A 26,405-nucleotide genomic window follows, 5' to 3' on the forward strand; every position below is an offset into this window, starting at 1 on the left:
CCCTGGAACAACCGTATCCATGTCATATGTGTTGCTACTAAGGAAGGATACCCGCTATTGGCATATGTTTTGCGACCATATGCTCGAGCTTCAGAAGAATATTTCAATTCCAGATATTTCAGAGGAAGGAAAACGATCGACTGTGGCCTCGGTGCCATCTACGCTAAATGGAGATTGCTTTGATAACAAATTGAATGCGGTTTATAAACAGATATACCAAAAATGTTTGTATTTTGCATAATATTATTATTGATAGAAAAGGATATTCAGATGTGATTATGGAGTTTGAAAATTTCTTAAGAAATGCAAAGATCAATGCATAATACGTTTCTTCGCTATGTAACGAAAGCTGTTTGCAGCACAAGGGAATCATAAAATGAAGTGAATCAGTTTCACATTTTGCAGTTTTATTCTGGGGAACTCTCAATTATTGAAGAAATGAGAATGCATTGTATGAACTAATAATAAGTTGAGTAGTATGAATATTTGTTGTATGTTGCTCAACTAGTAATAAGTAAATAGTGTTTCTTATCTGGTTCACATGGTCAATTAGATTAGCAATCACCTTGTAAAATAACACGAAATAAATCCGTCCTAAGAAAGAAGTGGTATCATTTAGTCTGTCATCAATACAAACTCACGAGTTTATTAATATTTTATTAACATAGTTAAACCCTTTGTACTGATTACCGTTGCTATTGATAAACTCAGGATTTGTTGCTGATGAGATAAATCTCATCACGATATTCATAACCCGCTGTCATAAGGTTGGTTTCGTGATAATACTCGCGAAACGTACACGTTACAATTTTCAGTATCATCTCTAACTTATTCATAAGAACTTCAAATAATTTTATTGCTGCTCTAATTCCAGAACCGTTCTACTTGACTGTTCTTCCCGTAGTTCTGTTTAGCTTCTATTTGTAGGAGTTAGAACTGAGGCACTAGATGACTGTACGGTGGATGTTTCGATGTAACATTTTAAATTTCAAGGTTGAATTTCGTAACAATGTTCCGTATAATTCTTTGTTCTCGCTGTCTGTTACCAAATGCTTGAGGTTGCCACTGCACTATTTGGGCTTCATTTGTTGCTTCAAAAACAGCACAATGCTTAAGTAAGGCCTGTGAAAATACTGTCATCACCATCACCCCCATATGTCGACTCCGACAGCTTTCGCAGTTCACGGTTCACGGTCTCGTAAGTTTTTCAATTTTTTCTTAGCAGTACAGTCTGAAATTGAAAAAAATCTTTTCAATGCCACTGCCACGGTTGATATCCGAAGAGTGGCTAACAAAATAACTTTATCTGTCGGAAAGTGTCAAATATTTGACCTCCGGACAAACAGTGTACCTTAACGCTAAAAGTGACCTTATACACAGTGCCATCTAATAGTCAGTTTCGCAAACAATGAAGAAATTCGATGAAAAAACATTGTCATTTCATCCATTTGACTGTCATCGCTACCAGCGTAATTGGCCGCCTAGCCACCCTGTAGTTTTCTTTGTACTCTCGAAAGCCAAAAGCCAACCAAATCGAGCCGCTCATGAGCGAGAGAAAATCCTTCACCCATATCAGAAGTGAAAACATTGCAGACGAGAGAAGTGGCGTTTTGCACAGAACCCATCCGCGCGGAGTTAGCGAAAGCCAGCCATCAGTGGGCAGGAAGGGCGAAGGAAAATATGTTCTACACCGATCGGTCCACATTGTGAAATTATTAGTTTCGGTGTAAAATTGTAATCATTGGCATTATGCAAGTGTAAGATGCATCATGTTCAGAAGTAACGTGAGCACGAGGGTGAAAAAGTGCAGCATCACAGTAGGCGAGCCGTGTTTAGTAGCTAGTGAAAAAATCTCTCCCTCGTCGAATGATCTTTTTCTGTTCTACTGCTCCGAAGAGGAAAAAAGAGCCCATCGCCGCCGTCGCCGTCGTCGGCTCGCAGAAACAGAAGGCAAAGGCAGCAGCAGAAGCAGTACCTCTGCTTCGCTGAAGAAAATGTAGCCCATTGGAGGGTGAAAAAAGGCCGAAAAGCGTGAAAAATTGTAAAAATTTGTGTAAACAGATCGGTACATTGTGAAATATGTGTAATATTTGTGTGACGAAGGTGCACAAATTAGTGAACAATTTGCTGGATCCTCGCGAGCAGGAATTCGAGGTGGAAAAATCAATACTAATATAAAAATTAACAATGGCGGCTGTTTAGTTCGGGGAGGAGCTTCAAGTAAGTTTCCGATATCAGATATCAGCGATATGTCTACATTTTGATTACCTTAAAAAAATTGAATATTTTAAATATGATTATTATTAGCAGGCTGATGTTAGCTTAACGGCGAATGATTTAAAATTTACTTTTATCTTGTCGGAATTTTCCACACGGCCAACTTTTCCCCCCTCTGTCTGAATGTCTGAACGATAATGGAACACCCTTACATTTACAGCTTTCGGAGTGAAAAAGCTCTACTATGACCAAGGAGTAGAATATTCATTTCTTCAAGCGTAGAACACTTGCTCATTTTTTGAATCAGTTTTCTTATTGATGCACTTTTAGGTGTCATGTATCAATAATTATTATCTCTCGCCTACTTCGCTCTTCTGTTGACTTTGAAAAAGAGGTTCCAAAATTTTCTCTAGTAATCAGTTACGAGAAACGGAACATGATATTGATTTCAACCGTGTGATACAGTCTTCCAAAAATGTAATTATGTTCTCCGTCGCGACCACCTGAGAATAATACGAATTTGACGAAGAAGATGGATACAATGATACTTCAATTGGATATAATTACCGTTGATTGCCCTAATTTTTATCTTTTTTCTCTCTCTCTTCCAGAACGAATCCTCATAGAAAAAAACCTACATACAACATGGTGATATGAGTAACTTACACAAATAATTTAACTGATATTATAGCAAAGAGATAAGCAGCTAAACAGCTATCATATTCCTAGAAAAGGAAACGACGGACAAAAAAAAAGAATATACAACTCAGCATTAGAGAAATCGCGAAGAGCTTTTGTTTTCTTCATTTTTAAAATGCACAGCATGTTTAAGCAACACAGTGAAGTTCAACGTAAAGTCGAAAGGATTAAACTGTTAAACATTTCGCTAAAGGCGTTTATTTTCTCTCGCAATTATTTTAACATTCCTGCATCATTTTTGTCATCAACATCGTTGTCGTCGTCGTCGTCGTCATCACAACAACAAAAGCACACAAAAGGATACCATTTAGTTAGTGCGCTTCCCAGCAGTAGGAGCAAATCGTTACTGTATAGGTTGATTGTTCAAACTTTTTTGGCCTTGTTCTTGGTAACAAAATGCTGTGACGCAGCCAAGCAAGATGGTAAATATGGCAATAAAAAGTAAATTTTCCGCACATTTTGCACACCACTCGAGACGATGTGGTGTGGACTCTTGAGATTTGACCGTGCGGACGAGACTGAAACGGCGGCACGCATTTATTTGGGTGGCAATGGTGCTGCGGTTGAAAGCGCGAACACGATAAGGGGCAAGAGGGGAAAGGACAGAACGCACGGGACGGAAGCCGCATCGCCAGAAATATCTGCATAATGGAAATATCAGAGAAAATTAAAATTGAACCATTATGATTCAATAAGCCACCAATTTTGCTAATGTTGACCAGATGCGCCTTTCATTCTCGTTCGCGGCGATGAGTCTGGAGCTCGGCTCGGGGATGAGTTTGGACGAAAATCGTTGTTTGCCTCACATATGGCTATTTTTTTCGTTACGAATAATAATATGTTTGCTCAAGTGTTCTGAATGAGTTGTTTATCGTTTTGTAGAAATTCGTCATAATGTAACCATTGGTTGTTATCTACGTGAAGAGGAAATAGTACCAAATAATGACTAGTTCAATAATAATATAATGCCTTGTTAAATGAGCCGTAATATTTGCTTCAAATTGATAAATTATGTATTGCGATAAGTACACATCGTGTCGTTTTTTTTTCTAATAAAAAAGTTACTAGATATAGCTTCAAGCAACGATTTTCTGACATGCTCTGCCCCTGTTGAAGCTGACGAAACATCTAAAACTAACTTAACCGATGATTTATGTCTTTTTCCACGTCTCTAGCTTTACAAAGCAGCACAGGGTGCGCATTTCCAAAACGTTGGGAGGGACGATGGTTTCAATCTGGGGTACAACAGGAAATTACTATAGAAGGATCAACATTAAGTACTAGAGGAAGATGTATCGCTAGTGAGGGAGATAAATTTTTATTAGTGAACGAGTAAGTACATTCAGTTCTCTTAATTTTTTCCTGGAAATATTTTTCCTTATTCATATTTCTTACTTTTCGATTCATATTTTTTGGTTTCTTTCAAATTCACGATTTAAATGCCTTATTATTCACACAAGCTTAATAACTATAATATTTTGTGTTGTTTATTTCATCAAATTATGTATTCTCTTTTCTCCGATCAATTCACACAATCTTAGAAAAGGATGTCATCGATGCGTTGTAATATACCAGAAGCATATAAACATACTACAGTATAAAGAAAGTGAGTGTGAAGATATGTATACAGGCCAGCTGAATCCAGCTGCAATGCCTATTCATAGTGTTTTAAAAAGTGATCATAGTCGGGGGGCTCATCCCAACGTGAACGGGCATTCAAGATTATCGTCATCGGATCCGTATATACGATCCAATGAAGATAGCGACAATTGTAAGCAACGAATTTATTTTTCTCTAAAAAAAATAATAACCACATTTAAATGTTTTTTTTTTCTCTTATGATCTTTTTACTTTGTTTATTTTCTTTTCAAAAATTGGTTTCTTGGTTTCTATTTTCCGTTCCCGTACTTTCTCACATTAGACGTATATGTTTGACTTGTACCATTTGAACTAGAGGCGTGAAAGTTTGTTAATTTTCTTAAACGATTTCACTAATTGTACGTACGCAAGCGACGGGTAAAACAAGTGTCACTGTTACTGGTAAACTAATAATGATCAGGTGTGGTGGAGGTTGGTGAATAATGTATCCATGAGAGAACAATGTGCTCACATTACAACACACATACACAAGGTTTTCATTAATACTTTCTGCCGCTTTTTTGTTTACATACAAACCATCTGCAGAATGAAACACTAAAGCTATCAAATCTATCCCAGGTCTTATATAGCATGTAATTCAAATAGAGAGGTCGGAGATATCACTGTTTTACAGTGGAATTGTCGTAGTCTTATACCTAAATTGGATACGTTCAAATTTTTAATTCATAACTTCAACTGTGATGTTTTTGCTCTGTCCGAAACTTGGCTCTCTTCTCAAAATGATCTCTCTTTCCACGATTTTAATATTATACGCTTGGACCGTGATGACAGATACGGAGGGGTGCTATTGGGGATCAATAAATGCCACTCATTTTTTCGAATTGACCTTCCACCTATTGGAGGGATCGAAGCTGTTGCTTGTCATGCAAACATCAGAGGCAAAGACCTCTGTATTGTCAGCTTGTATTGGCCTCCGAGAGCTGCGGTTTGCCGCAAGCAACTTGCTGACATGTGCTCACTCCTTCCTGAGCCACGATTGATCTTGGGAGACTTCAACTCTCACGGAACTGCCTGGGGGGAACAGTACGATGACAATCGTTCATTGTTGATATATGACCTTTGTAACAGCTTCAATATGACCGTTTTAAACACTGGGGAAACAACACGTGTACCTAAACCTCCTGCTAAACCAAGTGCTCTTGACCTCTCGCTTTGCTCGAATTCACTATCGTTAGATTGCAAGTGGAATGTAATCCAGGACCCCAACGGTAGTGATCACTTGCCAATCAAAATTTCCATCACCATTGGGTCGAATTCTTCAGAATCTATAAACATGGCATATGACCTCACAAGACACATTGACTGGAAAAAATATGCGGACGCGATTGCTCTAGCCATCAATTCCAGAGATGGTTTGCCTCCATTGGAGGAGTATAACTTCATTTCTCGTTTGATATATGACAGCGCGGTTCGCGCTCAAACGAAACCCATCCCAGGCTCCACTATTCGTCGAAGGCCTCCCAATCCATGGTGGGATAGCCAATGTTCCAAGCTTTATCAGGATAAATCGAATGCATTTAAAGCTTTTCGGAAACGTGGAACCCCTGAAAATTTTCAAACGTATTTAGCCCTTGAGAATCAGTTCAAAAATTTGATCAAAGGGAAAAAACGTGCTTATTGGCGAAATTTCGTGGGAGGTTTATCACGAGAAACGTCAATGAAAAAATTATGGAAAGTGGCTCGAAACATGAGAAATCGCTCTTCATCGAATGAAAGCGAGGAATATTCACATCGATGGATTTTTAATTTTGCACGGAAGGTTTGTCCCGATTCCGTTCCTGTGCAAAAAATTGTTCGAGATATACCACAAGATAGGTGCGATCTTGATTCCGAGTTTTCGATGGTAGAATTCTCTCTTGCTCTCCTTTCTTGTAACAATTCTGCTCCGGGATCGGATAGAATTAAGTTCAACTTGCTGAAAAACCTCCCTGATGTGGCGAAACATCGCTTGTTGAATTTATTCAATCAGTTTCTGGAGCATAATATTGTTCCAGATGATTGGAGACAAGTGCGAGTTATAGCTATTAAAAAACCCGGAAAACCCGCGTCCGACTTCAATTCGTACCGCCCAATAGCAATGCTGTCTTGTATACGGAAATTGTTGGAGAAAATGATCTTGTTTCGCCTTGATCGTTGGGTTGAAACGAATGGCCTACTCTCAGATACACAATATGGGTTCCGCAGGGGCAAGGGGACGAATGATTGTCTTGCGTTGCTTTCTTCAGAAATTCAAATGGCTTACGCCGGAAAAAAACAAATGGCTTCAGTATTCTTGGACATAAAGGGGGCCTTTGATTCTGTTTCAATAGAGGTTTTGTCAGACAAATTACACTCTCGGGGTCTGCCGCCTCTATTGAATAATATGTTATATAACTTGCTTTGTGAGAAGCATTTGAACTTTTCTCACGGAGATTCGGCAGTAAGTCGGGTCTCTTACATGGGCCTCCCCCAGGGCTCATGTTTAAGCCCCCTTTTGTACAACTTCTATGTAAGCGACATCGACAATTGCCTTACACAAAATTGCAGCCTAAGACAACTTGCAGATGATGGAGTGGTGTCTGTCGTAGGATCAAACGAATCCGACCTGCAAGGACCCTTACAAGATACTTTGAACAATTTTTCAACCTGGGCCATTGGGCTAGGGATCGAATTCTCCACGGAGAAAACAGAGATGGTGGTTTTTTCTAGGAAGCATAGACCAGCAAAACCAAAGCTTCAACTTTTGGGTAAACCGATCACTCATGCTATGTCATTCAAGTATCTTGGGGTCTGGTTCGACTCCAAATGTACTTGGGGGGCCCATATTAGGTATCTGAGTAAAAAATGCCAACAAAGAATAAACTTTCTCCGTACAATTACCGGCACCTGGTGGGGAGCCCATCCCGAAGATCTTATAATGTTGTATCGAACAACTATTCTCTCAGTGATGGAGTATGGCAGTTTCTGTTTTCAATCAGCTGCCAAAACACACCTCATTAAACTCGAGCGAATTCAGTATCTTTGTCTCCGTATCGCGTTGGGATGTATGCCCTCAACGCATACCATGAGTCTCGAGGTTTTGGCAGGCCTACTCCCACTAAAAGATCGCTTCAAATTATTATCTCTTCGGTTCTTCATCCGGTGTAAGGTCATGAACCCATTGGTGATCGGAAATTTTGAGCAGCTGATCGAGCTAAATTTTCACTCCGGATTCATGAGTTCATATCATGAATTCATCTCCATGCAGGTTGATCCTTCTTCGTATATTCCCAACCGTGTTTGTTTCCCTGACTACATCAATTCCTCTGTGAATTTTGATCTGTCCATGAAGCAAGATATCCATGGATATTCAGATTACCAACGATCGAGGATCGCTCCAACGATCTTCGATGAAAAGTATGGGGGTATCAATTGTGATAATATGTACTTTACTGATGGGTCCACTATAAACGAGTCCACAGGATTTGGAGTGTTCAACGAATTTTTTAGCACCTCACACAGTCTTCAGAATCCTTGCTCAGTGTATATTGCTGAATTGGCAGCAATTCATTGGGCGCTGGACAGCGTCGCCTCACGACCTGTTGAACACTATTACATTGTAACGGATAGTCTTAGTTCTGTCGAAGCTATCCGTTCAGTGAGGCCGGAAAAGCACTCGCCGTACTTCCTTGAGAGAATACGTGAAATTTTGAGTGCTTTAACCAGACGCTGTTACGTCATTACCTTTGTCTGGGTCCCTTCTCATTGCTCAATTCCGGGTAATGAGAGGGCTGACTCATTAGCAAAGGTAGGTGCAATTGAAGGCGATATTTATCAGCGTCAAATCGCCTTCAATGAATTTTATTCTTTAGTCCGCAAAAATACCATCGCTAACTGGCAACGCAAGTGGAATGAAGATGAATTGGGCCGTTGGTTTCACTCGATTATCCCTAAGGTTAGCCTCAATCCGTGGTTCAAAAGTCTGGAATTGAGTCGGGACTTTATTCGCACCTTCTCCCGACTCATGTCCAATCACTGTTCTTTAGATGCACTACTCTTTCGTTTCAATCTTGCCAGCAGCAATCTCTGTGTTTGTGGCCAAGGCTATCGCGACATCGAGCACGTTGTTTGGTCGTGCGAGGTGTATCTGGTCGCCAGATCGAATTTAGAAAACTCCCTTCGGGCCCGAGGAAGACAGCCCAATGTGCCGGTGAGAGATGTGTTGGCTCGGTTAGACCTTGATTACATGTCCCATATATATGTTTTCCTTAAAGCTATCGATCTTCGTGTGTGATTGTCCCTATGTCCTTATACCCTCCTTTCCTTCCTTTGCGGGTAATTCGTCCCCTTGCTATAAATAGTATAATAAGTTGAAATGTAAAAACACTATAGATATACAAACAGATTTAAGAATTGAGTGTTCATTAACATTGTTACAGTTTTCTTATACCCCATCCTTCTCCTAAAAATATGTCACCCTTCTAAACTCGAGTACACCGCGAGTAATCGGTTTTCCACCTTACTAACCATAGATGTAAGAAAATTGTTTATATATATAGTTTTAAAATTATATTTAAGAATTCGGCTCCTTTAAACTTAAGTTACTGAGCCTGCAAAAATAAACGAATTAATAAAAAAAAAAAAAATATAGCATGTAAACATAAAAACAAATATCAATACTCTGCCCGTTTTGCCTGTTTATCGAGCGCACGCGACAGTGCACACAAGGCTCCTCTTGTCCTTCGAGTCAATACATTCCGCTGGATTTGTTATCAACGATAAAATATGTAAGGGAAGGGGTGGATGCAGCTGCCGGAAGCGAGGCTCATTATTATTTGTAAGAAATTCGATATGCAGGTTATCTAAATGTAACAAAAAACAACAGGTCCTTTCCCGTTCGACGGGGGGATGAATGAAAAAAAAAACGACAGAAATGGACTGCTCTCCCGTTTTGTTCTCATTGTTTTGTCGATGGAAACGATGGCAGTTATGAAATGAATTGTTTTTTTTTCCGCGACTGAGACTTTTTGGGTGAACTTTTCACTATTTCTTCTTGTGTTCCCCAATGTAAGATGACTCATTTTTATTGATGGGCGAAGAATTTTGCAATTTTTTATACGCATTCATGCTGAAATGAAGTGTTCAAATAGAAGCAAAATAATTTACATATTGTCAAGAACGCAGAACTCAGAATTGTTTCTAAAACTGCTTCTAATACTTAGAGCGCAATAGATGCTTCAAGTTTTACACACATCAGCACTTCGTAAAAATAAGAAAATAGATTGCGAACGTCGATCCACGGGCATTATTTGAAAAATATTTGTATTAATTTTTAAGTTAATATTAAGGGACACGAAAACACAAGGTCCGCTATGATTTATGTGATTGGTTTCCAAACTTTTGATGCTTGTAAATATTGAAGCGCCGCGTCTGAAGTTTTATTTTCTCGCTTTTTTCTGCGAAACATCAACATTGACGCCATGACCAAATTGCTTTCGGAAAGGAATAAAGAAGTTGTTCGCTATGAGTGAAACTGTCAATGGAGCAATTCCAAATGAAATCGTCCTAAAAATGCATATTCTATGAAGATGTTTTTTTAAACAAATAAAAGTTTGTATTCCGCTTGGGTTGGAGAAAATATGAGTTTTCCACAGCAATTGGGATCTGAAAAATCAATTTTTTCCACTTTTTTCAAAAATTCATAACTTTTGAACTACTGAGCCGATTTAAATGATCGACATATCAAATTAAAGCCAATTAGCTGATCTCTCAGAGCCGTACAGATTTCTAATTTTGGCTCCATTATTAATGATTATATTTGTTTTTTATAGTATTCATGGTCTCAGGACCAAAGGCGCAATATTTTTAAATTTTTTTTTTGGAAAGCTGAGAATTTTTCACATAACATATCTCGAAACCAGGTAGGCGTTTTTTTTCGTTTTTAAGTTATGGTTTTTCAAAGTTACCCGATGATCCAAAAAATCATTTTTCCTATTTTTTCCACTACAAAAAATCATAACTTTTGATCTACTGGACCGATTCAGATAATCGCTTTCCAGAAAAAATATAAAAAAAAAATATAGTGCCTTTGGTCCCGAGATTTCGAATGTTTGTAACTCGAACATTTCTTAAAAGAAATATGTTCGCATCAATTGATAAAATAACTCCGATCGGCCTGGGTTCAATCCCAGCTGGCGTCGTTGAGATTTTCTGAGGCGAAAAATCTCTGGTTACGTCTTCCTTCGGAGGGGAAGTAAAAGAAGTTGGCCCGGCTCATGAGTTGTTGAGTCTGATAGGTAGGAACAGGTGGAGTCGCCTCCCTGATGTCGGTGATTGGCACTGAAGTGGCGGAAATAGGCCGACGAAAAATAAGCGAAGATAAAAAAAAATTGATAAAATAATATTGAAATATATCTACGCGTCTATCACAATTAATAAAATGTTATTTTTCATGAGGGAATCCGCTCTACAAATACATGCAAGTAGGGGGTATTTTTGTTCACACCACAATGTGTTTCCCAAACACGAATTTTGTGGAACATCGATTTTTTTTGGATTTTCCAAACCTAGAATTTTTGTATGTTAACAATCAATTTTAGCCACAAATTATGAGTTTTAATGTGAATTAAAACAGAAAAGTTTATTGTCAATCTCTTTCTAATTGCAACCATTCTCGAGATATTTAAAAAATATTTCTAATTTATTGTATTTTTTATATTAAATATTAGTGATTAAACGGATAGTGGTTTGGTCGGATACCGGATACCGGATATTCGGCTCTTTATTAGCAAACACTAAATTATGAGGAACGGCATATGAAATGGTGCAAATAAAGCGTTAAATGTAAGGAAGAAATATCTTCTTCTTCTTCTTCAATGGCACTAACGTTCCTAGAGGAACTTCGCCGTCTCAACGTAGTATTACTTGCGTCATTTTTATTAGTACTTAGTTGAGATTTCTATGCCAAATAACACGCCTTGAATGCATTCTGAGTAGCAAGCTCTAGAATACGCGTGATCACAGTGCAAGTCGGAGGAAATTTCTTTGACGAAAAATTCCCCCGACCAGAACGGGAATCGAATCCGAACACCCGGCATGTTAGTTATGACGGTAACCACTCGGCCAAGGGAGCACAAGGAAGAAATATACACATTTTAAAATAAAATTTTTGAAGGAATAATGAATTTTTCGTATAGTATAAATATTCTACTTAGCTTTGTGCAGTGGCGATATTGTAACCATATTTACCGAGGTGCGATTATTGCTAGTTGAAAAAAAATCCTATTTATTAGTGCATAATGTTTTCTAAAGGAATTTGGAACCGTTTTTTCTCTGATAATGGTTTCTATTATAAGTAGATTTTTATAGGTGTATTGAGATAATTCTAATACTGGCTGAGTAAGAGTAAGAGTTACATGCAATTAGCAATCTATTATTTTCATTGAGCAGGGTGGCCACCCATTCGGGAAAAGCGGGAAATGCAGTTTTTGGCGTTCTAAAATGTTACTGTATGTGTTTTAGCGTGTTACGATCTTCTAAGCAGCGTGAATCTGTATTTTGAAAGAAAAGATATGTTGCTCTGTTGAAGAAGGTAATTCAATGTTCCACCCAGCAGTAAACTGGAAAATGTTTAAGGAGTTTACAAGCGAGGTTTAAGAATTAAATCGAACCCGTTGTACGAAATCCTCAACATTGAAAGTTGCGGACTCCATACGGTTCATAATTCTTCCTAGGAGGGACTGAGAAAAATCGAATCGAATTTGGATGACTTTTTGAGAACATTGTACAGTCTGTTTAAAAACATTCTTCTGAGAAGGGCAGATTATACGGTCGTAACGGGTTCAACTGTATTTCCGTTGAAGCTTTTGTGATGTTCGCTGGGTGGAGAACGAACGTGTTGCGGGACGTACAGTTCAAATGCTATCTCACCTGAGACGGTTTTTCGGCGAGGCAAAGAAACAAGAGTAGAAAAAGTTTAAGGAAAGCCATCCAGGCTTTAAACGGAGTTTTGACAAAGACAAAAACTCATCGAACTCAGAATCATCATACTAAAATATCTTTAGACGAGTTTCCTGAGAATAATAGCTCATTGCCTTCTTCAAGACCTGTTGAACCAGGGGTTCTCAAAGTGGCCCCTTGGGGTCGATATGAGTTTTCCAGAGGTCGACAAGATACTGTATAAATTATGTAACGTGAACCAACTCGTTATAAGAATGACTAATATTTTAGTGGAAAGTATTATTGTTGAAACTTGTATGATTAATTATCAATTAACCTTGACATTTTATGAATTTGATGTCTGTTTATTGATGAGAAAATGATATCAAGTTTACTCATTTTATCAACCACAAAGTTTTTGGGGGTCGATGGGTCGATCACATCATTCTGGAAAAGGGGTATCTTGCCCAAAAAAGTTTGAGAGTCCCTGTGTCAAACGAAATGAAAGCGAAGAAGCTGATTAAAACATTGATGATATGAGTTACGGTGAAAAACATTTCAAGACATGTGGGTTAATACAAAACGTACCGATATTCAAAATTCTTTTTTTCTTAATACAAACTTTTAACCAGAGATAGAAATTCTCGCTCGGCTGCAAGATAAGTATTCAGTCAATCAATCTAGTTTTTGATGAATCGTGTAATTATAAAACTTTTGTTTCTTCCTTTTCACCGAAAATTCTTTTTCAAAGAGAAAAAGATGTGAGAAAATCTCTATCTCTGAAGTTCAACGAGAATACTTTTTCGTCTTTCATTTAGTACTGAAAATATGGAGCGAAAAATCAAAGCTAACTTTACCAACGTTAGCCTGTTCAGACATCGTTTAAATTACCCTCATTTTGACAGTGTCTGAATTGTACAAATATCAACCCATCTCATGTTCACTTCACGATGAAACCCAATGTTACCGCATGTTTTCATGCAAAGTTTTCAGCTGTCCTGAAGAAGTGAAAAACCATTATCGGTATCACGGAGTCACTGAAAGCGAAATTATGATTGTCGAATCATAACTCGCCGAAAAATAAAAATCGGCATTGCGTTTCCCGTGAGAATCGAAATGAGCGTATAACATTCTCTCTTCTCCTATATTCTCAACTGCTTTTCCCTGTGAGTGAAAACGGATGTTTTCTCTCTCAAATCAGTGAGCATTTCGTTCTTTGCTTTTAACATATTATTAGTGTTGCACAATCAAAACACAAACAGTTTTCAAAGTAGAATTGAAATCCCGGCAACACAAATACACCTCGTTGATTCAACCGGACGTTATGTGTGCACAAATCATTAACTTGTTTACGTGAGTTATTTTATATACATATACGGAGGTACCTTAACCATTTCACGTACAACATCGAGTCTCACTCGATGTGAAATGATTGTGCCAAAACGTACAACATCGAGTCTCTCTCGTGGTGCGCTTGCATATCACAAGGCGCTGAGACGCTCAGCAGAGTAGTGAAATTACTCGATGCGTGACCCATCGAAGAGTTTGCATTTCGTTCGCTTTTTTGAAAATTAAATCGTACGCGAAGGGATTAAAGATAACTGACTTCAGGTACAATCTGGGCATAACGTAAACAAGTTAATTATTTTTGTATCCATATAACCCATGTGCTTTTTCGTTTTAAATCTCATCAGAATTCCTAATTTGTTGCTAAAATTGATTGTTAACATGCAAAATTCTATTTTTCGAAAGTTCATAAAAATTCGATGTTCCACAATGTTCTACAAAAAAAGTCTTGGACTAATTTTGAAAATTGTCTACATGACTTCTATTTTATATGAAAAATTTAAAAAAGTTAAAAAATACATATTTTAGATATTGCAAATTAAAGTTTCGAAAATAAAAAAAAGAGGGCTATTTTTTTCTCGGTGTATATTTTTTTCCACGTTTAAACATCAGTACTCTATAACTCTTTTTAAAACACTGTTTCGGTACGACTCATAGTTTTTGAGATATAAAAATCAAAGGTATCTCTTACTAAATTCGATACGCCCTATTAAAAAGTTACACTTGAGTTAAAATATTCCCAATTGCTGTGGAAAACTTATGTTTCCTCCAACCCAAACGGAATACAAACTTTCATTCGAATCAATAATACTAGTTTTGTCATTTGTCGATTTCATTTGGAATTGCTCAATGGACATCATTGCTCGAGAATGCAACGGGAGTCAAGAACGAGCGACATTGCAATGCGAATTTTATCCAAAACCAAATCAAAACGATGAAATGAAATTTGGTACGGCCATCATGGTATTGGCCAATGGTTAATGTTTTGGTTGTGCCATACTTGGCCAATCCCAATATTGTTTAATTTATGTTCTTGTATTGATAGAAATGACGAAAAGTGCAGCCATTGAGTGTTTTTTTTTTCTTTTTCGGTTTCCATTTATCATTTGTCAAGCGAAAATGTGGTTACACACCTAGCACCTCTAAGGACAAGCCGACCATAAATTGAAAAACTATTTAGTATCCAGAAGACCCACAATATATAACCATTACCAACTTAATAAGACCATTTTCAAAGTTAATCACTTAATGGCGGCACGTAGCGTAATTTTGCTGTCAGCACATAATTTTATCCTCTTAGCTTATGAATTAATATCCAAAAGAGCGGGCCAAATGCAAACGCTTCGATGGGTCAAGCATCGAGTAATTTCACTACTCTGCTGAACGTTATAGATCCTTATGATATACATGTGCAAAACGTGAGACTCGACGTTGTAGGTTTTGGCACAGTAATTTCACCACGAGTCAGACCCAGTGATGTAGGTGAAAGGGTTAGAATAATTCTCTGAGTTACAGCTTGTATAAAGCACATACATTTCCACCTGTGGGAGAATTTTCGAAATTTTATGTTTCATTTGCAGATTTCACAATTAAAATCGTGTGTGACTAAGCATCGATGTGTCAGTGGAAGTCAGGGCGATACTGCGAAAAAAAAAGCCAATGTAAAATATTCAAGCAGTTCTGAGAAAAAGCAACTGAAATGATCTAATTTAGGTTGTCACCCTGTCTTACATTTTGAAAACTTAATTTATGTGTGTTTGGTTCTGTCTGTTTCTGTATTATTTTACGTTACATTGAAATTTAAAGGAAAACAAACAAAAGTAAACGGGAAAGAGTTGTGTTCCAATATTAGCTTTCTAATTGAATTGAGCGTGAGACAAGCGCATGATACAGCTCCGAGATAAGATGAGAGTACTATAGAATATAAAAAACGATCAGTGAAATCTATAGCAGTATTGTATCTTCTATCACGAATGAATAAGAGCGAGTGATTATGTGTTGGGATGGGTTTGCCCGACTTGTTCCATTTTTTTGTCATAACATATGTATACGTAGAGTGAGAAAATTTTACTTAGTTTTCCGAGAGTGCAAGAATAATTTTTCCATCTTTCTCCTCTTCTATATTTCGGCAACTATACACATCAATTGTATATCCACACACAATGCTAAACTTGAATCGAGAGAGTACGAGCAAGCGAACGGAAGCAATGATGGAACGTTACAATACAAAAATAAGAGTGCAATATGCCATACATAGGAAAATAGGGGAAAATTGTCAGTTGCTGGATAGTCGCATACACGTCCTTGTTCCGATTAATAATACAGCATCATAAAGTATTTTTGTTTGTTTTCTGTTTATTAACGTTGATAGTATTGAAAATTTATTACTCTAATTCTGCTTTTATTACTTGTGTAGCGAAAATGGAATGACCGTATCCAGTTTTTAATACATTAATTTTTCCATTCACATTTTCATTATATTTCTTGATTTTAGTCTATTTATAAGAGTAAAATTCAATAACCAGATTTTTCCCCAACCAACTTGTCGATGATAATTTACGTGACACAGTTTTCCTAAAGAGTTTCCCAACAAACATAGCTTATTCAGTGGTGGTGGTAACATTCATTCATAGGGACAACAAACGAGGCTATTTATCAATGAAATGACCCACCGCTGCGCGATCGAATAATTGTTTAAGAAAATGATAACAAACTTTCAATTCCTAGTTGACAATGCACTACTAAACGCACCCCATATTAGTAGTAGATTTGAGCCTTAGCGTGTGAAATACCCTCGCACTATGATACTGTCTGAAATTCTGTTGAAAAATTGCATAAAAAGCACAGAATTTGAGGGTTTATCTCAGTGCTCGGGAGATAAGATAGAAAACATGTGGTACTTCTCACACTCGGAACCAGAAAAAAAGTTAATCTTTTTTTTTTCCTTAACCGTGTCTTCTTGTGTATGGTGTCCAGTCTCTTCACATTGTATTTTATGTTCCTTTTCATTTTCTCTTTCGTTCGTCAAGAAGCATCAAATGACTAAAACGCAAAAATTGTTTGAAACTATCAACGTGGTTATTTGATTTGTAGCTTTTTTTTACTATATATAACATGTTTTTCGTCAAGAATGCCTTTGAATGTTTTATGATTTTCTACAGAAGAAAAACTATTGATTATAATTCGCACGAAGCGGCTAAAAACCTGCCAATTTTCCTATATTTTCCTACTGTTGCGAGAAAGAATAAACACAACGAACGCAAAACAACAATAACAACAAATGATAACCAAATAGCGGAGGAATATATTTCGTTTTAGTCATTTCATACTTGCTTGAACTCGCGTATCGTTCGCTGCCAGCTGAATTATCGACCACCTGGATTGAGTGCTTGAAGAATGAACATAATTCAGTTTGCATCGCACGCTTTGGCACTATTATCTTTAACTCTGTCTCTCTCTATGTGTGTGATCCAATAAAGTAAACAAATGTAGCGATTGTGTTGTGTTTTGTGGTGCAAGAATGTAGCGATTGATGGTCGAGAAGTGGGAATTCGAAGGGCATTAAAAGTTGGGCTAAATTTTTGCACATGCGGGTTCGTTCTAGGTATGGGATGCAAGGGACGTGAAACGTTGCACTATCTTTGTGAACAAATTCCCGGCGATGCACTACTCTACAGTATGTTCAAGATCAACCCAGAGCCCATCAAATGTCCGCTGTCGGGTGAGCGCCTAAAGAATTTTTCAATCGATTGTGAATTTTGTTAATGTTTACGTAAATCTTTCAGGGTCGTTTACCTTCACTTACAACCGTGGTCATGGAGAGTGTAAGAATCCCGTATCAAAGATGGATATGTGCACGGAAGACAGCAGATTACTACTCAACTTTCAGGCATGTCCTGATGTGCCCGGAACAGAAAGCACTGGTTTGTTCTTAATTCGTATGTCTCTAATGAAAATAGAAATAATATATTTGCATATTTTTTTCAATTCCAGTGGAGGAACTAACCTGTCTTGCTTGGTGGAAGGATGGCAATTCTCGATATCTTGTAGGACTAGTTTCGCACTATCATGCCACTTCTAACGAGGATCGATTCAGATGCTTCGTATATGAGAAAATCAGTGGTTCGGGTATGACGTTCTTCCAGTATTTGTGGGAGTAGAGGTTGTTATATATTTTTTCTCTGAATAGGAGCTGCAAACGCTGATGCTGAGTACAAGTTGGCCCAATCGGGTGATGCGACTTGCAATGGTCTGGAAAGTGCAGAGGTTGGTTCTCGCATAATGACTCTGAGAAGAGCTCCTATGACAGAGCGATGCGATTTTCCAGCGTGGTTCAAAGGCCCTCGGCATTGGCATGCGTTGATGGGAAACGCTAACTACATTTTCCATTCGAGGTGAATTTTTCCTATCACAGTCGACATTCATATTGTAACAAATTTATTAACAATCACAGCGATGGATCATTACACATCGTGAGACCAAGTGGCTATATGGAGGCACGGGCGCTCTGTGAACAAATCAACAAGCAGACGGCCACCGAAATGATGGCCGTCGTTCATCACACAACTGGATGGTAGGCCACGTGAATAAAAAAAAATCTCAACTCAATTGATTTTAATTGATGATTGATTGCACACTTTACAAACTTTATGTACGGTATCTTCCATTGCAGCACTTCTGGCTATATGTGTGTTATGTTCTATAGAAGAGATACTCACGTAGCGGAGCTACAAATGGGAACACCCGCAGCTAGACTCGAGGATGCTTGTACGACCGATAGCTTCGACGTGCACCGAACTCCTTTTGTTACTTTATTAGGTAATTGCATATACGTGTGGAGTCATAAAATTTCAATCAACTAATTCAACTTTATTCCATCCCGCAGCTAATAATCCAGAGACACAAATATGTCCGATGGAGGGATACTACTCAATTAAAGGTTTCCTTATTCCTTCCTCGTCGATTTCAAGGCACAAAAGAAATCACAACAACAAAAGCCGGATGCACCGGCATAGAGAAGTGGTAAATTTCCGCAACCAGGAGAACGCGGATAGCTATTACTACAACTTGGAGAAGCGGAAAGCATTCTCGCGCATGAGGCGAACCGCTGCTACGGCGCAGCAGCCTAGTGATAATGTCACACAAGACTTTTACAGTTTAGGTGAGAGGAATGCTTTTTTTTATTATATTAAAAAATATACATACTTCTTGTTCCATTTTAGAATCTTCACGAACTCGTAGAGAAACGATGGGATGTAATATTAATCACAATACCAACAGACGTTTATACATAGGATGTAATGAAAACACTGTAATAGAGGTGAAGCCAAAATGTAAAAACGACGAGGATGAAAGTATGTATTTCTGAGGTAACAAGCGCGCCAGGTTAACTTACAATTTTATAATTCTTTCTAGCGTACACCTGTCACGGACACTGGCAGGAAAATCAGACGACGTTCATTATCGCGAAGCATCTCAGCTCGCAGCATGGCGTCTGCATAAGTTACGTGCCAACCGAAGGTAACCAAGTTCAGGTATACGTGGGAGATACATGTCATCGACCGGGCATGCAGAACGGTGCTACAACGACCACGACGTCGATGGGCGGCAGTTCGCTCGCCTCCCATAAGACTTTGTCGAATGTTACCGTTATAGGTAAGAATGTTTAACAAATCCCAACAAGCTTGTGTGTATCAAGATTCATGAGACTCTGTTCCCCTCTATTCTGCGCGATGAACGTGAACGTGAGATGGCTCACAGTTTTTCCGAAGGCGAATAGTGCGACTATAGTTTGTCATTAGATGGGATTTGAAGTCGTGCTCTGATCAGGGTTACCTTATCCACAGAATAATTTGTATTTATACAGATTTTTCAGACTTTTTGGAACCAAGCATCTGTAGATTCAGATTACAATTTTTTTTGTTTTCATACAGATTTACAGATTTTTCAAAATAACAATCCAACACTAGTTATGGCTTGATTTCAGTAATATTATTTCCCAACTCTCCAATTTCATTCATATATCATTCGAATCAGTCTGAATGAGAGTTGTTTTGGCATTCATATGTAGCATGCAGTACTGCTTTCTCATGTTAAATCTAAAGCGAAAAGATACAAAAGTCTGCGTCATCGGTTAGCTTCACAATAAATAAATAACACTGCTTATCTTTTTCCTACTAAAGCACAGTGATTGCGATTTTTTTCGTGGATATCATCAACATCGTCAAATTTATAATGACTATGCCGATAAATGATACTAAAGCGAGATTACGCTTCAAAATTAAACTTATAAATTTGATACAGATTTTCTGATGAAAAACACAGATAAAAAGATTTTTCGAGACCAAAAATACAGATTTTAATTTGGCAACCCTGGCTTTGACATGCTATCGATTCATGTATAAAATAGGAGCTGAATAAACGGGGAAACTTACTATCTAACGTCACTCGTGGTGCAGATTAAAGGGAATTGATTCATCATTGAGAGTTCGTTCCACCGACTACATCATTAAGTAAATTAGAGGAGCTGTGGTAAAAAATATTCAGAGGAATGGATAGATATGTTAACACTTTACCGTCTGGCGACACCACCAGTCTTCAGAATGCAACTCGGTGCTGATGCGCAACAAAATGTTTGTACCCAGTTGAGCTCCCACTCCTTGCGCACACATGTGCTCATCCGAAACACAGATGAAATGTATGGTTGTCAGCGCCGTTCTTACGCAGAGATTTGCACCCAGTGTTAAGCTGAGTTTTACGCTGAAATTTGCGCCGTGCTGCGCGCTTGAATCTGGATTGCTCTCTCTGTTGAGATATTTTTCTTCGCACAAGCGTATACGGTTCTAATGGGGGCGCGCTGTCGTTTTTATGCTTTGCTTAGAACGAACGAAGACAAAGCGGGCGCTAGAATTTGATGTGTATGCGTGTGTGTGTGTGTGTGTGTGTGTGTGTATACAATGCGACGCGCATCACACAAGTGAGAAGAAATGTTTAGTATCTGAGTTCTGCGCCGGGTACAATTTGTGCTGTCGTGCTTATGAACTTTGTGCGCTTCGCACCAAGGCGCCTCTATATATACCAGGTGAAACAATCATATGAAATGCACTTTCAACCATATTGGAATTGCTGTCGGTATTGTTTACAAACAGCATCAGAACGCTTCCGGCGGCTCTCTACAAACTGCTTCGACGCTTGTTCGAACGATGCCTACTATGTTCGGCTTTCGCGAATTTATGTGAAAAAGAAGGGATGATTTTGTAGAATTTCATTTTCATTTCCACTACTCTGCACAAATGGCGTATCCTAGCAACAAAACAAACAACCCCCGCTCCACAAACCGTAATCCCCTTCTTATTGAAGTGATGATGTTGTTTCACCTGCTATACATTGATATAAGTGCCTTGCTTCGCACCAAGAGAGAATACAAGTGTTCTTTGAACGCACGCTGATGAAAATTAAACTCAAGCGCAACGCTGCGTTTGTTTTCTGAAGACTGGACATCACAGTGGTTACGTGCGCATAGTACTGAGCGATACTGGCTGGCGACACCACTTTGGTATCGTTTACATGATACACTTCTTCGAAGAATATATAACTACAATAAACAGAATAAATTCAGGTATCTGTTAACGCTGGGGAATTTCTTACTGTTGAGAGAATAGAGGATAAGTTGGAAGCAGTCCTACTTCAGGTGAATAAATTATGAATATATTTATTATATAAGTTCGCGCTAGCGTAAACGGTTGATGCGATTTCTACAAATCTCATCATATTTCTTCACATGAATATATCACTAGTCTAAACCCACCGTTTAAAGTTGCTTCAAAATTATGTACCAACTTGTGAATGAAAACGTTGATTGCAAGAACGCAAAGATATAACGGATTGATCCGTTTTCTAAAGAATTTAAGACGAGCTGGACTTAAACGCGAGTACTGTTACAGTGAGCCGATAACAAATGGCACCGATCGATCGTCGATTTAATGATACCAAAAAATTGTATTTGACTAGTTTGACTCTCTGTAGGTTTTTGAGTACGTGCAAACTTTTGCCTGTTACACAACAAACCTTTTTTTTTGTGCGGGGGATAGGGACCGCACAAAAAAAATCGTGCAAAACTTCACCTGCAGCTTTAAAAAATCGTGTTCGGTACACATTTTGAAAAAAAACTTTTTTGTGCGATAGATTCAGACCGCATAAAAAAAGTTTCCCTCAAGGAAAAAGCTCAAATCCACGTCGTTCACCGTTCGATTTCCTTTTGTTTCCCTGCTTTGCGATGAGACAGTTTGCCTTTTCGGTTGCGTGTAGCTGAGTTGTGCCTTTAGTTGCATGTCGAAATTTGTTGCTGTTAGAAATCAAGTCATGCGCAACTTAGAGCATTTGATGGAAGGAAGGATTGGAATGATTTGAGAAGTGTAATAATACAGACGCAAATATGTTTTTTTCACACTGAATATATGTATTTATAACCATCGAAAAAAACTAAATGGACGATAACTTCGTCAAATATGCTTCTTTTTATATACCGCAAAAAAACGCCCAAAAAGAGGTTTTCCTGTACCGCCCATGTTTGCATAGGAGACGTAATCACAAACACCATTAGTGTTGGGAAACACATTTTTGTTGTTTTTTTTTTGCCTACAAGCGTAACCATGCAAATTCCCAATGAAATAACCTGTCCAGTTGAAGGATGTTATCGGCGAAAAGAGGGCACAGGAGATTTTGCGGATTAAACATATTTTATCCATTTGGAAAACACTTGCATCTATTTATGCGGACAATCAATCGTTTCAATGAACATTTGTCCGCATAGCTAGACGTAATCACCAGGTTGCTCTGTCTGTAGCGTTACTAACTAACATTTCCGACGATGGTCAAAACGTTTCTGTCGATAGTTTCAGTTGTTGTCGGATAAAATCAAATAGGTTTGGAAGAAATATAATGAAATGTCTGAAAAAGGTCCTCTGGACTTCACCAATGGTATGAGTAAATGCTGAGTATGTGGAATAATTCGATGTTGAATCGATTGTTTCATTATCTACTTGAAGATTCAAATGCAGGAATTTAGGTCATTATAGCATTTAAAAACAAAATTGCTTCTCTTCGATCATCGCAGTGCAGTGTACAGAAAATAGTAATTGTGTGAGTAGTGTTTCAATGGTTTCTTATATTCATCTATTAGGAAACACTAAGTAATAAGACACTATGGTGACAGGCATGTTTGGACTCGACAAAGAATGTGATTCAAATGTAGATTTAGCTTATAGCACATAATACTGGTAATTGTTGATTTTCGAGCAATGTATGAAAGAACTACATCTGTTATGCGAACGAACAGTGATTTTTCGGAAACGTTTTTTTTTAAATTGCTCAAATGTTTTCGAACAAAATATGTTTGTTTGCATGTTGAGCAAACGTATTACATTGCGTGGAATGCATAACGGCGAAAAAGTCGATTTTGTTCATTTTGTCGCCTACGTCTCGTCTCCTATACAAACATGGGCAGCGTACCACTGATTGACACATGGTTCACTCAGTCAGAATAATATCTGGCCAGCTTACTGACAGCAATGAATAATCGTAAATACACTCGAAATGTACTGCAGTGCATGAAACTTACTAAAATCCGATGATGGGTAGAACAAAGAGCAAGTATAGAAAATATTTTACTGTTGCGATCGAGGCTTCAATGATTGCTATTTGAGTGAAAAACAAAAGATTTTACAGCGACACAAAAGCAAAAAATTCCAATTTGATTCTCTCACCATCAACGAGAGGCAAATGAGGGAATACAAAATTCTCTGAGAATAAATAGATGAGCGGAATCGAGACAGTATTTTTCAGTTCAAATCGAGAATGGACTTTGCGAAGATGATGGGTGAATGTTTCCTGTCTCAAATCCTAAATTTCCTCGTTTTCAACAATGCGTGACTTGTTTACATTCGCCATGGTTATTGTAAACTTGGTTCGCTCCGATTGCATACTATGAGGGGTTTTCGTTGATCATTCATAACAATTTTGACCCGTTATTCTTGCTGTATGCATGATTTTTCATATCTGGTAAATGGGGGTTTAGATTACGAAATGCCCAATCTAGTGCAATCAATAACTCGATTTATTGAATTTTGCGATCTGGTACCTGGACGGTGCTAACCACATCATTGTGATCGTCCCAAAATGCATAATGCATTTAACTCAATAATACAACGTATATTATAAAAATTTATGATTCAAATTCAATTGTTATCTATAACCATATATTTTTTAAATTCAATGATACTAATATTTCCTTTTTCTTGTTATAGGCAAATGCGGTGACACCAGTGCATCGGTCATGCTACACTACCATTATAATGGCTGGATGATTCTTACTGTATTATCGATATTGCTGTTTAATTTTACCTTAAGATGATCAAATTGTGAATTTCAATAAACGTCGGACATGTTCTGATCGTGGAAAACATGGTTCATCACATTACGTGGTTGAAAAACAAAAAGTAAACTTAAGCAGCTGCGGAAGATAAACGAAAACACACTGACACTGACGCGTCACGAAGAAGCTGAACATCTCTTTGTACGAGTCACAAAGAGAAGAAGAATCCAAATAAACTTATGATTTTTCATTGTTTTATATTTTAGTTTCATTCAATTATTGATCCCTTATAAACGAAGAAATCTTCCTTTCTCGATCGGTTTCAATTCAGTGATGATTTAGCGTAAGGAAGCATATTATGTATACAGAGAGACATGAGTCGAGGGATGACGAGACGATGAACCTGGACGCTTGTAAATTACCAGAGGATCACAATAAGAACATCCGCATATTCCTAAGGAATCTATTACCCTTGCATGAACGCATCCGAAGGGGTAAACCCATTGTTTGCCAAACCCACGAGTATCGTCAGTGCAGGCGAATTAAAACACACACACACACACAAACACATTTTCAACCTTTTGTCATACTCCAAACAAAACAAATAAGCCTTCATCAAATGTAATTGTGAGTTTTCCTGTTTTCCCGTGCCTCCTTCTATTGGACCTATACAATACTCTCAATGTAATTGTTTATTCATTCTGGTCTTATCGGAGTTTGGTTTTTCCTCACACTCATGCATATTGTCAGCACCACTCTTGCTCGTGTATATTATAATGAAACCATACACACAATGCAGAGCGAAAATAAGGAAAGAAAACCTAAACAAAATATTGCGGATAATAAAATCAACGAATCACATTGCGCTTACGGTACTCCGAGAAGAATATGAAAAAAAATTGTGGAGAAAAGAATATGAAGAAGCAGAAGAACTGTATAAAGAATATTAAAATCATCCGTTTTTCCTTAAATTATGTATTCACGGTTTCCTAAATGAGAGAATACAAGTGGTGAGGGATGTGCAGAACTGAGCTAAGAAAAACATTTACGAAAATTTGGTTAATTTGGGAGAGAGAGATAGAGGAACATACGAGCGAACGAGATACAGAGTAATGAACAAGAAGTAAGAAAGCGTTGCATATAGCGGTTGGTTATAATGTCTAAAACAAAAACGAATGTGTTGGTAAAAAAACTGAAGTTTTTAAGGAAAAGGACTACAAGCAAGTATTCTAGGCTTTTTAAATTAAATCATCAACAGTATAAAGATTTGATATTTTTTGTGTAAGTACTTAAACCAAAAAATAAAGCGCATTATGTTTTTTCAAAAAAAAAAGTTTTCTGTCCAGAAATTCTTATTTTAGTATTGTCAGTGTTAACAATGAGATTATCACCCCTATTCTGCATTCCGCCGGTTTTGCATTTCGCTCGAAACCATTATTAGAGATGTCTAAATTTTTCGTTTATTCGATTATCGATTAATCGTGGGGTCATTCTGAAATATTCGATTCATTCGAATAATTGTTTTTCAGTATTCGATTAATCGAGCATATATTTATTTCTTGTAATAAAAATGAACAGACTTTGATAATAAAAACAGATTATGATGTCATAATTTTAAAAAGTACATTAACACGTTCAGTGCCACGGTTTTATAGCGATTCTATGGAAATTTTTAAACGTATTAGGGCCATCGTTCCTTATCGTAGTAGAAGGTATTTTTGTTCGAAAGGGAAAGCTTATATGCTTATATTAGTTACCTTTATTATCATATGTATTACTGTCAGTCACCGGTGACTGACGTGACAGTCAGCTTGTTAAACACAATTCAGAATAATGATGCAGAATAATTGAGGGGCTCAAAATGAAAGGGGTGTAAGTGACATCATCGATTTCTCTTCATTGACTCTCTCTTCTGGTCATAACTTAGCGGCAAACACATTCCCAGCAGTATTTGACAATGTGGAGGATAGGTCAGAACCTCATCTATTGATTCTATAGCAAGCAAAAATTGAAACGTTTTTGCAGATGGGTTATTAACTAGAGAAAAAGTTGATGAAGAGAAATCGATCAAGTCACTTACACCCCTTTCCTTCTGAGACCCTCAATTGTTTTTGAATGAAACAATATTTCAATATATTGATAAATTTACCATTTCATGATTTTTTTGCGGACGTTTAAAAAAAAGCACATGGAAATGATGCACAATATTTTTAAT

At 37.7% G+C, this 26,405-nt stretch overlaps 1 protein-coding gene and 1 pseudogene across 3 annotated transcripts; both read left to right on the plus strand.

The window, feature by feature from the left end:
• Window positions 1-1,559: 1,559 nt before the first annotated feature.
• On the plus strand, window positions 1,560-25,506 carry LOC129763325 (uncharacterized). 3 transcript variants are annotated; one of them, XR_008740886.1, is made up of 15 exons: window positions 1,560-2,220; window positions 2,829-3,338; window positions 4,092-4,248; window positions 4,458-4,687; window positions 17,423-17,539; window positions 17,604-17,741; window positions 17,812-17,946; window positions 18,008-18,212; window positions 18,272-18,391; window positions 18,491-18,636; window positions 18,704-18,979; window positions 19,041-19,172; window positions 19,234-19,473; window positions 24,123-24,391; window positions 24,457-25,506. XR_008740886.1 is itself a non-coding variant. In XM_055762276.1 (14 exons), exons 2-14 carry the CDS (start codon window positions 3,032-3,034, stop codon window positions 24,227-24,229), a joined length of 2,310 nt encoding a protein of 769 aa, XP_055618251.1. In that variant the 5' UTR covers window positions 1,560-2,220; window positions 2,829-3,031; the 3' UTR covers window positions 24,230-24,448. The 3 variants fall into 3 exon arrangements, 2 of the variants coding, with proteins under 2 accessions (XP_055618251.1, XP_055618252.1); XM_055762276.1 differs by lacking the exon at window positions 24,457-25,506 and having other exon boundaries at window positions 24,123-24,448; XM_055762277.1 differs by lacking the exon at window positions 24,457-25,506 and having other exon boundaries at window positions 4,458-4,522; window positions 24,123-24,448.
• On the plus strand, window positions 11,746-11,874 carry LOC129763799 (U4 spliceosomal RNA; annotated as a pseudogene).
• Window positions 25,507-26,405: the final 899 nt, after the last annotated feature.

Source organism: Toxorhynchites rutilus, chromosome 1 (genome assembly GCF_029784135.1).
Source record: "Toxorhynchites rutilus septentrionalis strain SRP chromosome 1, ASM2978413v1, whole genome shotgun sequence".
NCBI classification, from domain to species: Eukaryota; Metazoa; Arthropoda; class Insecta; order Diptera; family Culicidae; genus Toxorhynchites; species Toxorhynchites rutilus.

Excerpts from the sequence above, each read along its gene's own strand:
- LOC129763325 (XM_055762276.1), top strand. The coding sequence starts at position 3,032 with ATGCACAGCATGTTTAAGCAACACAGTGAAGTTCAACGTAAAGTCGAA. Across the intron at positions 17,742-17,811 it reads GCCCGGAACAGAAAGCACTG|TGGAGGAACTAACCTGTCTT; the intron begins GTTTGTTCTTAA and ends TTTCAATTCCAG. Across the intron at positions 18,213-18,271 it reads AACTACATTTTCCATTCGAG|CGATGGATCATTACACATCG; the intron begins GTGAATTTTTCC and ends TAACAATCACAG.